At 42.4% G+C, this 13334-nt stretch overlaps 1 protein-coding gene across 1 annotated transcript in view; it reads left to right on the top strand.

Annotated features, from left to right (window-relative positions):
- MYO1E (myosin IE) overlaps nt 1-13334 on the top strand; it is a 243090-nt gene that overhangs the window by 168943 nt on the left and 60813 nt on the right. Inside the window, exons 10-16 of the mRNA XM_066341498.1 lie at nt 1346-1542; nt 4549-4629; nt 4956-5042; nt 8028-8114; nt 9478-9645; nt 11182-11267; nt 13126-13207. Coding sequence (XP_066197595.1) covers nt 1346-1542; nt 4549-4629; nt 4956-5042; nt 8028-8114; nt 9478-9645; nt 11182-11267; nt 13126-13207 — 788 coding nt within the window. The remainder of the gene's footprint in view (nt 1-1345; nt 1543-4548; nt 4630-4955; nt 5043-8027; nt 8115-9477; nt 9646-11181; nt 11268-13125; nt 13208-13334) is intronic.

Raw genomic sequence — 13334 nt, forward strand, 5'->3', positions numbered from 1 at the left:
CACGTATACCTACCTAGACCATTCATTCATTGGCCTCCGCTATTGGAATTTGTCCTAACCTTTTAATCACGTACCTTAGCTTTCAGCTGTAGCCAGTGTTGGTCTGCTCTCTGCTCCTCACCTTCACACATTCCTTTGTCCTCTCTCTCTTCCTCTGCATCTATTCAAGTCCTGCCCATTCTTTTAGGCCTCGCCCTAATCCCACATCTTCCTAAATCAAGTGGTGATACCCTTCTGTTCTGAGTTCCTCCCAGACCTTATTGTCTGTGTCACGTGTATGGCTTTTTTTTTTTTTTTCTGAAGCTGGAAACGGGGAGAGACAGTCAGACAGACTCCTGCATGTGCCTGACCGGGATCCACCCGGCACGCCCACCAGGGGCGACGCTCTGCCCACCAGGGGGCAATGCTCTGCCCCTCCGGGGCGTCGCTCTACCACGACCAGAGCCACTCTAGCACCTGGGGCAGAGGCCAAGGAGCCATCCCCAGCACCCGGGCCATCTTTGCTCCAATGGAGCCTTGGCTGCGGGAGGGGAAGAGAGAGACAGAGAGGAAGGAGGGGGTGGGGGTGGAGAAGCAAATGGGCGCTTCTCCTATGTGCCCTGGCCGGGAATCGAACCCAGGTCCCCCGCACGCCAGGCCGACGCTCTACCGCTGAGCCAACCGGCCAGGGCCACGTTGTATGGCTTTTAGTAGGCTTCTTTATTTGGCAAACTACTTTTGCCTTCCCTAGATTGTCTTCAGGATTCTTAAATATTTTGTGTCCTGGCTTGTCTCTTTAGCAACCTGAAGCGTGGTAACTACTCAAAAAATATGCGATTGGTTGTCATTATTAGTTTGATGATAATCAGGTGCTTCATGTAGTTTGGCTGTGAAAACACTGTACCAGAAAGGAAGAAAACAATATCTGATTTGGAGCCGAAGAAACATTTCTTGATTTAGTTCCTTCAGGCTGTCTTACTGCCAGCTTGGAGAGATGTCAGTTTTCAGCATTGGCTGTGATCTCAGTAGGGGGGATTGGTGTGCCACCCACCCTCTGAGGTCCGCTGATTTGTGTTACTGGAAGTCTCGGTCGTTATAGGAATTGACTTGTGCAATAGAGCAGCTATAGGGAGAAATGAAGTGAATGGATGTGTGTGGGATTGCTAATAAGTGGTCTTCACTGGACTGACAGTTCCCGGGGCCTAAAGATGGCGCCTTGTGTGTGCGTGTGTGTGTGTGTGCGTGTGTGCAGATGCACACAAATATTCAAAAACGCACACACACAGATACATAAGTGCTTTCATGTTTGTAAGGTGCATTGTTAAAATTCTGAAAGACAATCACGGTGTATTTTGTCTTTTGGTAGTTTTGGCTTTTCCTGCGTATCTCCTGGGGATAAACCAGGACCGGTTGAAAGAAAAGCTCACGAGCCGGCAGATGGACAGCAAGTGGGGAGGCAAGTCGGAGTCCATCCATGTGACCCTCAACGTGGAGCAGGCCTGCTACACCAGGGACGCGCTCGCCAAGGCCCTGCATGCCCGAGTCTTTGACTTCTTGGTAGACGTAAGTCCACAAAGTGTGGCATTGCTGATGCTTCGTATTGTAGCTGTAAGAATTAAAACGACTGAGGGTTTGTGTTCATGTCGTGGCTCGTTCCTCACAACCCATTACCTTACTCCTCCACTTTTTACACTCATTCTGGGACCACTGAATCTTGCTTTTACTTCTAGAATTCCCTACCAAGACACTAAGATGGTAACAGCTTCTTATGGACAAAATACAGGGTGGGGCAAAAGTTGGTTTACAGTTGTGCATATGGAATGTAATCTAATAATTAATAAGTAACAAGACAAAAGTAAACTCTGTTTCACATACTCACACCTATAAACTGACTTTTGCCCCACCGTGTATTTTATAGAGGCAGGACTGAAGACCAAGAAGAGAGGAGACCCATGGACATGAAACTTTCTTGATTTTGAGCCTGAAGATTTAGGAATGATGTGTTTGTCATCTGTCGCTGTGTTACAAATCAATTCAAAATTTAGTGGCTTAAAACAAGAGGCATTTATTCTCTCACTTGAAGGAGACTTACTTAGCTTGTTGGTTCTGATTCAGGGGTGAGATTATAGTCAGAATTCTGATTGGAACTACAGCCATCCCAAGGTTTGATTAGAGTTGGGGGTCCGGCTGCAAGATGACACGCTCACACGGCTGTTAGAAGGACACTCAGTTCTTTGCCACGTGGTTTTTTTCTCTTGAGTTGCTTGAATATTCTCATAGCATGGCAGTTCAGTGCATGATCTAAGAGAGATAGCAGGACTGCCACAGAGCTTTTTAATGTCCTCATCTTGGACTCAAGTATTGCCACTCTGAAATATTCTGTTCATCAGAAGTAAGTCACTAAGTACAGCTCACACATAAAGGGAGAGAAATTAAGTTTCACCTTCTGAAGGGAGGAATATTAGAGACTTTTTTGTACAGTCAGTCCTCCATATCTGCAGGTACCACATTCGTGGACTCAACAACCACAGTTTGCAAATATTCAAAAAATTAATGCACGTTATGTTGTTGCTGACTATATAGTTAGGCCTACAATATCTCTGTCTGTACTGAACATGTACAGACTTTTTCCTTGGTATTATTCCCTAAACAATACAGCATAATAACTATTTACGTAGCATTTACATTGTATTAGTTAATTTAAATAATATAGTTATTTTAAGTAATATAGAATGTGTGTAGGCTATATGCAAATACTATGCCTTTTCTTAAATGATTGAATTATCATATATGTACATATTTATATATGTATAACACATATAGATCCTGCAAATTAGCCTTTCAGCAGTGTGGCACCACCAGTGACTCTCTAAGTTAATCACTGCAGCTTCTGAATGGCAGAATAATAATAGCAAACACTTACGTAGTGCTCACTAGGTGCCAGATACTACTCTTAAGTATTTTAGAAAAAAACTAACTCATTTAATTGTTACAAAAACCCTATGACTTTAGTATTATTATTTCTGTTTTACAGATAAGCTAACTGAGGCACAGAGAGGTTAAGGAACTTACTTAAGGTCACACCACTATTAAGTAATAGATCTAGGAATTAAACCCAGGCCATTGGACAGTGCTCCAGCTCTTCTACTTCTCTGCCTTTTATGCAATCACGGTAGAAAGAACCCCAGGGAAACCTTAGTGAAGGGCATCGGCATGGCCATTAGATCCAGAAAGCCCGTTTACACCTGGACAACAACATCTCTAAGGCTTACAGTATGATTAGGTGTGGTTAGGGTTGGGTAGGGCAGGGCAGCACAGGGTAATTATTCCCTGTACTCCTTGTGGATTGCTTCCTTGGGAAGGTCAAGGTCATGCAAAACATTAGCCATGTTTTTAACTTGTCCAGAGCCCTCATTTTACTGACAAGTGACTCTTAGGCCCCAGTATGGGTGGCTTTGCCCAAAGCCATCTAGCAAGAGCGTCATGAAGAACTGAGACTGGAACCCACATTTTCTGTCTCTATTCAGTGTACCTTCTAGTGCGAGGCTGCGCGCCTTATTTCCTGTCCATCATCCCTCGATTTTTTGTGTTGTAAGAGGGGATGGACGCTCCATGGAAGTGACACTAAGTAGAGCTGACACTCACTGAGCACTGACTGGGGACTGGACCCTGGGCTGTGTACTCATTATTGCACAGTAGCTCACAAAAGATGATTGCCTTTTAATTTTTTGGCCTGGAAAACAACTCTGGTACTTCAAGATTCATCCAGGTATTCACCACCTCCAGGCAGTTTTCTCCTATGTCCCTCCCTCCCCTGCCGTCCTCACTAACCCCCTCTAACCTACACTACCCTCCTGGCCTCACATCTGTTCCATCGAATTGCGCATCTCTTCTCACAGTGATCAAGAACACAGATTTAAATTTACTCCCAGGCCCTCCCTCTTCTGCAGTGTGATCTGGGGGACTGTAATGTTATCACTGTTGTTACAAGAATTGCAGTGAGGCTTAAATGAAACAACACATAGAAGGCACTTAGCAAAACCCGGAACAGGTGAATGTTAAATACATGTAAGCTGCTTTTATTTTCATCACTTTAATGCTGACTCCTGGTATGATTATCTGTAGTTAGCTCACCCTCTCTGTAAGCTCCTGAGAACAGAGGCTGTCTTCTTGACATCCCTGGAATAGTCCATTAAGTGATCATTAAATGACTGTTAAGTGGGGTTCTGTACGTGAAATAGTTTTTACTTTGATCATCCAAGATGACATTTTCTTCCAATTCTCAAGACTTCCTGAAGAAAACTAACTCTGCCAAAATTTAATGGTTTTTATCATTAAGCGAACATTATTTTTTCCTATCATGATAGTTTTTTGGGCGTCTAGTGGTTTCCCAAAGTACTTGACGTCGCACTAAGACCTTTTATAAGCTGTAAGTCACCTGTCTTGTTCTCTGTTTCCAGCGAGCACTAGTATATGCTGTGTACAGAATTGCTTCCCTTTCCCCTATGCATGTCCATTTTCAATATGAAAGTAAAGGAATTCATTTCCATGCTGGTTACTTTCTCCTAGTCCATCAACAAAGCGATGGAGAAGGACCATGAAGAATACAACATTGGCGTCCTGGACATCTATGGCTTTGAAATATTCCAGGTAGGACCAGTTTGAATTGGGGGCTGGGGAGGGTGATGTATTTCACCTGGCTTGAATAAATAATTAATTCTAAGCAATGAAAAAAAAACAACAACCCCACTATGGCCGAATTTTTGCCCTGGTGTGAGTTCTTTGTGTACCGTTACCAAATTAGTTTCTCCTAAATATTATATAAACTATGCCGCTTTCTCCTGATGCCTCCAACATTTCTGTTAAGGCTTTTCAGATTGAAACATCTTACTAAATCATTCAAGATAAAGACTTCAAAATGATTTTGCAGAAACAATTAATGGAAGTAACTTTTTCTTTTTCTTTTTTCTTTGTAGAAAAATGGCTTTGAACAGTTTTGTATCAATTTTGTTAATGAAAAACTACAGCAGATTTTTATTGAACTGACATTAAAGGCAGAGCAGGTGAGCATTCCCTCTTCTTCCTCTTGCTCTATTTCTAATTGGTTTCCTTTTAAAGGGTATAGATTTCTCTTTTGGTAATAGATTCAGATTTGAGTCTTGTCTTAGGAAATGTACTTAATAGCATCAGGCAGAAAAACCACATGCCACTGTGACATTTTAGTCTGAAATATAAACATCATCTGCTACATTTGCTTTTTCCTTTAAGCAAATGATACTGTAAAGTTGGACTTAGGACTGGCTGCTTTTACTGCTCTCTGATTCATTGACTGAGTGGAAAACGGGAACCTGGTTCCAACCCCAATTGTCTATGACAGTGGTTTTTAACCTTCTGGGGACTGGTGGCAGTAGGTTAATTATTTTGGGGATGACTAAGGCAGAAATCAGCCTGAGTGTAAGTGAATATGTCTAAGATCGTTGGGTCTATAATTTTCATACAACACCAGGGTGGTTAACTCTTTCGTGGGCCAGCACGAAACTTCTGGCCAACTTGCACCTGAAAAACATGGCTTTCTCAGATTGCTTTACTTCCAATTCTTTCTAGAAATAAATGTGTCTTGAACAAAGGTTTAATTCTGGCTTTAGCTAACATGTCTTGTCTATAGTTTCTTCTAAAAGTCCTGTTCAGGTTCCCTTTTATTCTGGATACCATATTATTTTTTTATTCTAAGGTAACTTTAACAAAGAACCACACACTAGGTGGCTTGAAACAAAAGACTATCTTCTCTTAGAGTCTATAATCAGTGTCACCAGAGCCACATTCCGTTCAAAGTTTCTGGAGGAGACTCCTTCGGTGACTCTTCCAGCTTCTGGTGGCCCCTGACAGTCCTTGTTTTGTGACAGCATAACTTCAGTCTCTGCCTCTGAGTTCAGTAGGCATGCTCAATGTATATATAAATGCCTGACACAGTGGTTAGATTAAGGGATCATCCTCAATCCAAGATGATTGCACTTGTGAGATCCTTAGCTAATTATATCTACAAAGATCTTATTTCCAAACCTCACATTTTGAGATTTTAGATGGACATAAAATCTTGGGAGGGACACGTTCAACCCACTTCACATATGAAAAGCTGTTTTGGGAGCATTTAGTTATGGAAGTGTTCATGCCTCCGCTTAGGGACCCCAATGATGAGTGGCTTTCACACAAACCTCTGTGCTAGAAAGCTAACCTTCCTCCACCTCACAATAGCTAGAGCAGAACAACCAAGGGAAAGCATGTGATGGGCTGAGACGGGAAAAGGTAGGCAGAGGCTAGATCGTGTAGGAACTGTGTAGGGCCTGGCAGAAACCTCTGATTTTATAGCAGGTAGGATGGGAAACCATCGTGGCATTTTGAGCAGGGAGTGACATGGGTTGTGTTTTGTGTTTTTGAAAAGGTCACCACTCTGGCTTTGTTGACTTAAGGTGTGGGGTGAGACTGAGAAAGAAAACAGGAATGAAAGTTTAAAAACCAGTGAGGAGACTGGTGCAGGGGACTGGGCAGGAACCGGTGGGGGCGTAGACATTGATGGTGTCAGCAGAGGGGGTGACACGGTGAGAGGGGGTCAGAGTCAGTGTATATTTTAAAGACTAAGTCAGCATGATTATGCAAAAATAATTAGCAATAAGCTAAGAAGGAAGAAGAATCAGGGCTGATTGCTGCCTTTGTAGCTTGAATAACGGGGCCACTGGTGAGACTGTTTTCTGAAGGGCACGATTAGGAGAGCAGTTGGTTGGAGACGGTGGGGAAAGTAGAATCAGAACTGTACTGAACAAGTTATAATTGAGAGGCTTGTTGTACATCCCAGTGCAGATTCCAGAATCAAATATATAAGGTCTACTGGAAAGTTCTGTCCATTTCTATCACAAGTTTCGGCACGTAAGCACATGTTTATTTGGCGCATGTGTGCCCATTTTTATCACTTAATGTATACATACTGACGTAGCAAATTAACTAAAACAAAGTTGATTCACGTTAGTCTTATGTGTGAAGCCATAGTGTACCCATGGCTACTGATAAAGTTCATTTACGCCACTGTAATTTTTACGAATTTCAACAAGGAAGAAATGCTACAGAAGCATGTCTGTCGCATCCACCATATTGCCCGGAATTAGCACCCTCCAACTATCACTTGTTTTTGTCCTTACAAAATTTTTTGAAGGGCAAAAAATTCAAAAATGAAGAAGATATCAAACAAGCACTGGTTCAATTTTTCGCATCAAAAGATAAAACATTTTTCAAAAATGGGATATACAAATTGCCCTCACGCTGGCAAGAAATCATTAATAATAATGGCAATTATATTATTTAATAAAGTTTATTGCCGGTAAGAAAAATTTGTATTTTGTTTTATTCCCAAAACGGACAGAACTTTCCGGTAGACCTTATATATGAGTCTGGAACACAGTGGGGAAGTCTAGACTAGAGAAATTAATTCAGGGGTCATTAGCCTATAGGTACTGTTTAAAGCCATGGGATGGACTGAAATCCCCTAGAGGAGGAAGGTTGAGAAAAGGAGAAGGCTGGAAGCTCAAGCCCTGAGATTCTGCATCCTGTGAAGATCGGGAAAGATTGTTGCAAAGCAAGACCAGGAGGAAGGAGGAAAACCGGGAGAGTGTGGTGCTGTTCATCGAGTTAGACGAGCTCCGGACCGAGTGGGGGCCTTCCCCTTGAGTGCCAGGACGCTCACCTGCACTGCTGTCCTGTGTTGAGATTATTGTGAAACAGTATATCTAAACCATATTAAATGGCCATTTTTGAGTGTCAGAAATGATTGTGTGGTAAAAATTTCATACGGTTTGAATTGAGTAAAAATTATATTACCAAGCAATGGAATCTTCCTTTTCTACCCCTCTTAGAAAAAGAAAATTAAAGTTTCAAGTTTTTGTCAAAAGGCATTCCAGTTTTTCTCGCACAGTGATTTATGTGCCTTTGATATCCGGATGTGCTGAGTTCGGCTAGCCTTCACTGAGTAATAATGTGAGTTCTTACCTCCTCTCCTACAGGAGGAGTATGTCCAAGAGGGAATAAGATGGACGCCCATTGAGTACTTTAATAACAAAATTGTGTGTGACCTCATCGAGAACAAAGTTGTAAGTATCGGTCCCGTGTGGTTCTTCGCTGCTCACAGGTTCACATTTAGTGACTTTTTCTTCTCTGTGTCATTATTTTAGAATACGCAAAGTGACAACTCTGGTTTACACAGAATTTTAGCAATTACATTAATTTTGTGGGTACTAGTATGGCAGAAAATAGAGTAATAGGGTTTTATTCTGGTAAATACGAACATGTGTATACGTGTAAAATGTCAATTTACAACTAGAAGTTGACACTGAATTCTAAGAGAAGATGACTGTCATATGTGTTGATGGTTTAGCATATAAAGAGACATAAAATTGATCCTGCCTTCTAGATCATTCATATAACCTCTAGGACTTGAGCCCTAGAAATTATTTAAAAGAAAACAAAAAGGAGCCTGACCAGGCAGTGGCGCAGTGGATAGAGCATCGGACTGGGACACAGAGGACCCAAGTTCGAAATCCTAAGGTCGCCAGCTTGAGTGCGGGGTCACTGGCTTGAGTGTGAAATCATGGACATGACCCCATGGTCACTGGCTTGAAGCCCAAGGTTGCTGAGTTGAGCAAGGGATCACTCGCTCTGCTGTAGCCCCCTACCCCATCAAGGCACATATGAGAAAGCAATCAATGAACAAGCAATCAAGAACTAAGATACCTCAATGAAGAATTGATGCTTCTCATCTCTCTTCTTTCTCTCTGACTTTCTCTGTCTCTGTCAAAAAAAACAAAAAGAAAACAAAAAGGATGTAGACAGAGGTCTCTACAGTATGGTTTTTGTTTTGTTTTGTTTTATAAAACAAAACTGGAAACAGTGAAAACACCATAGACATTTCAGTCATTAAGTAAACTATACCATATCAGAGCCGTGAAATATAGCCATTAAAATAATAGGTATGAAGACTGTGTAAAACACGAGGATTGTTTACAAAATAGTGCTGTGTGGTGATAAAAGCAATGCATGACAGAATACATCCACTGTAATGTGTAAACCACGCCTATAGGGGTTATGGGCTGAAAGTGGACAATAAGAAATGAATTAGAGTCAAAGGAAAATGTTTTAATTTTTCTTTTAGGTTTTTAAAATCAACATAGTATAAATAAGATTGAGCAGAAAATGATCTGTGTATTACTTCTGAGTAGAACTTTGGGGAGTTAAATTGTTTTCTTTGGAAAATGGACTTTCCCTCCATCGTTAGATCTAAGTGGCGACTCCCACTTGGGATTATTAATGACATTCTTGCTCAAAGGGAAAGAGTGACTTTCAAGATGGTATCTTGAATCTAGGGAGTTATTTCCTTGCTTAAGAAAAGGCCTGATAAGCATTGTATGAGTTGAGAACAGTCCCTGAATCGAGGCTTTGGCTTCATGGTCCTTTCAGAACCCCCCTGGGATCATGAGCATCCTGGATGACGTGTGTGCCACAATGCACGCGGTGGGTGAGGGCGCAGACCAGACGCTGCTGCAGAAACTCCAGATGCAGATCGGGAATCATGAGCACTTCAACAGCTGGAACCAGGGCTTCATTATTCACCATTATGCTGGAAAGGTATGGCCAGAGAGCCAGGGTCAGCGGGAATGGAGAAGCTATCCTTTTCAATGTCTACAGCTAGTGCTCGACTTACGACCACGATTGGTTCTGACAGACCGGTCGTAACACGATTTGGTTGTAAGTTGAGTAGGCTATATGTACATACTGTGAAATGATATTATAAAAATCTTTAAGTCATATTTTATCATAATTTTCTTTCATTATTGTTATATATCATAATTTTCTTTGTTCATTTTATGCCATTTGTATCATCTCTACACCATTTTGTTTCTTATTTTTACATTCGTCAGGTTTAAGTAAAACACTGCATTACCAATACAACTGGTTTAATATTTGCAAAGACAATTTCCTCTTGGTAGACATCTTGGGAGGGGTTTGATGAAAAATACCCAAGACACAAAACACAAATTGCGGTACCAAGTCTGGGATAACAGTTGAAATGGTGCACGTGGAGATAGTAGTGCTGCCGGAAGCTGGTCCACACTGCCATACGCCCAGCTGGGCAATACTTGCGCTGCCAGACGCGGAGCAGTCGTGGCTAGCGATTGTGGTCGTAAAGTCAAATGGTTGTAAGTTGCATAGGTCATAAGTCGATCAATATTTGTACTTGTTTTAAGCCTTTGGGTCTGTCATCTTTTTTTCTCATGAGGCAACTGAAAACAAGCCCCTATAGTTTCATCTGCCTCACTGTGTTTTATTCATTTGACATTGATTCAGTCATTCAACAACATGGGACTTACAAAGTCATATTTGGGGAGGCAATACAAAAAACAGTATGCTATATACTTTTAAATCACAAATTAACCTGGTACATACATTAACTGCTGAAGGCATAGATTTTCGGTCTTGCCTCTTGCAGCACTCACAAGGCTTCATTCCCTATCTGCCCATGCCTACTAGGAGTATGAGTAAGGATAAAAGTTCACATTTGGTGTTTGTTCTCATAAAACGTATGATTGTTGAGGGCCTCCTGGATACCAGCTTTTGTGTGGGTGCTGGTGATAGAAGGATACATCAAGGTTATGATATTCAGGGACTTACTAGTCCTGTGGTCTCGCCTTTCATCCCAACTAATCTTTTGTTAACCCTGGTCCCCAAGCATGAGTTCTTGGCCGAATTGATCCAACTCTGACACCATTTGTAAAAGAAATTGCAAAGCCTTGGATGAAATGGCCCATTGCAATGGATTAATGAGCAGACGGAAATTTTTATTTTATTGTCTTAGCTAGAATTTAGGAAAAAAGAATTAAGTTTATTACTTAAACATGCCTAGGGATTCATTGCAAAGGGGATATGTGAGACGTAGCTCCTCTGGGCCGTGTAGGCAGCCAAATACCATTCATCAGCATCCACCGGCCATCACCAGCTAAGTGAGCGAATAAGTTAAATAAACTACACACAGCTTTGATGTGACTGATCAGGGTGAAATCTGGAAATATTCACATTCTGGTAAGAATGGCCATGTCTACTTGGATTTTTTCTTTAATAGAAGACTTAAAGGATAAAATTGGATTTCTTTCCATTCCTGGCCAGGTGTCCTATGACATGGATGGTTTTTGTGAAAGGAACCGTGATGTGCTTTTCATGGATCTGATCGAGCTTATGCAGAGCAGTGAGCTGTAAGTGTCATGGAATATAGGTTTGTTCAAATGTCCAGTATTAAAACAAACTTATGGAGTGGTCAGCATTTTGTTTCTTTGGGCGGTTGGGTCTGGATCGTCATTGGACAGTTTGGTCTCTCAACATAGCCTTTCTTTCTCCGATCTCAGCCCACCCTTGCATCCCTAACACCCCCCCCCATTCCAAGTGCAGTCTGCATGCCCCTCAGGGCCCCTAGCCTCATCATTTCAACACTATTCTGGGGGAGAGGTAACCAGCGTGGGGTTGGGTTGGGATGGCCGTGTCTGACTACCTAAGAGTGGAACAGTCTGGTTCTATGATACAATGCCCTTGGAACATCATCCCAAGAATTTTCTGTGGTCACTCAATTTCTTTTCTAATGGTTCATGGCTTTAAAAGACCCAATTAACCTGAGTCCCTGAAGGACTTGGGAAATGGCTCAAGAACTCTAGAAGGGGCAAGTCAAGAGGGATTGCCTCAGAGCTTTCTCTGCCAAGACCCTATCTAAGCTTTAGAGGAAGAAGCAGTGGAGCTTTGCCCTTGCAAGCTGCTGGAGCTCTCAGGACCAGCCCTGCTGTCTCCTGTCCTCCCCTCTTTCCGGTGAAGGCTCTCAATGTCCTGGGAAATGGATAGGGGCATAATTTACATAATATCAAGGTTAACTTCCTTAATCAACAGCAGCAAGTCTGATAATTTTCTAAGAAAGGCCTAACCTAACTATGATGCAAGCAAAACCGAGTCCCTTTCCTGCCTGGTCAGCAGAGCTCCGCTCCGTCTCGCTTCCCCACCCTCCCCGCGCCTGCACCTCCTTGCACTCACACCTCTGCACTTCGGAGAGTCCAAATTTCTTTTCTTTTGAAAACAGAAAATCGACCTGTTTCTTCTCCCTTAAAAGGTCAGGTAAGCCCCCAGCCCCGGCTTGTGAGCTTTAGGACAGGTACAGACATGCTTTCAGAGTTTTTTGTTTGCTTGCTTATTATTTTATAAATTAAAATTACTGGCAAGTTTGAGATCAGTTGATACTTTCATATAAACTCCTATCCTATAGACATGGTCTATTGTTGATTAAATACATTTGCCGCAAAAAAAAACCCATAATTGTGTCTGGTCACATTAAAAGTAGATTGCTGGGCAGAATTTCTAGAAAAGTCAAGATGCCCAAAGATCCATTTAGGAGGAATTGAGTTTGAGTGTCAGAATACTCATTTATATGAATCACTTTATTCAGTGAGTCAGCAAATATTTATTGAGCACTTACTGTGTACTGGGCTATGTGCCAGACAGAAGAGCCACTAAGTTGTCTAGGACATTGTCCCTGCCCGGCAGTGTGCTACTGGCATCTAGTGGGCAAAGGCCATGATGCTGTGCTATATCCTACAGTGTGTAGGACAACCCCTCTCCCCTGTGCCCCCCAACAAAGAATTATCCAACCCTAAATGCCAAGTGTCCATAGTGCCAAGGCTGAGAAAGCCTGCTTTAGAGCAGGGCAGAAGTTTGCATTGGATCCAGACACTGGGTACAAGTCCCTGTGCTCAGGCCTGTCTGTCTTATCTTAACTCAGCAAACCCATACTGTGTTGTGTCCTGTTGTGGTGTGCCTCAGTTCCCATGAGCAGAGGGATTCAAAAGGCAGAGTTTTAATTCTTATTTTTAAAGTTTAAACTCTAAAAGGCTTATGTCTTAGAATTCCTCCTCTGTTTTTTCCCCCGTTGCTTACTTTCCTGGGTCACATCTTGATGGCTTGTGCTTTGAGTCAGATGGCCTGTCCGTAGCCAAGGCCACACGCGCCTCTCCGTTCTCTGCGGAAGCAGGCTGTCAGCCCTCTGATTGCTGATCCGTTCTCTTTCTCCTCCTCCAGACCTTTTATAAAGTCGTTATTTCCGGAAAATCTGCAAGCTGACAAGAAAGGGCGCCCAACTACTGCCGGAAGCAAAATAAAGGTTTGTGCTATTTGGGGACGTTTATAGATTCCTATAAGAGGCAGGGTTTTCTAGGAGTCAGGAACCGCACCCCTGAGCCAGGATGAGGTCAGTGCGATTAACGGATTGGTTTCAGGTGCCCAGAAGT

The sequence above is a fragment of the Saccopteryx leptura genome, chromosome 6 (assembly GCF_036850995.1).
Source record: "Saccopteryx leptura isolate mSacLep1 chromosome 6, mSacLep1_pri_phased_curated, whole genome shotgun sequence".
NCBI lineage: Eukaryota > Metazoa > Chordata > Mammalia > Chiroptera > Emballonuridae > Saccopteryx > Saccopteryx leptura.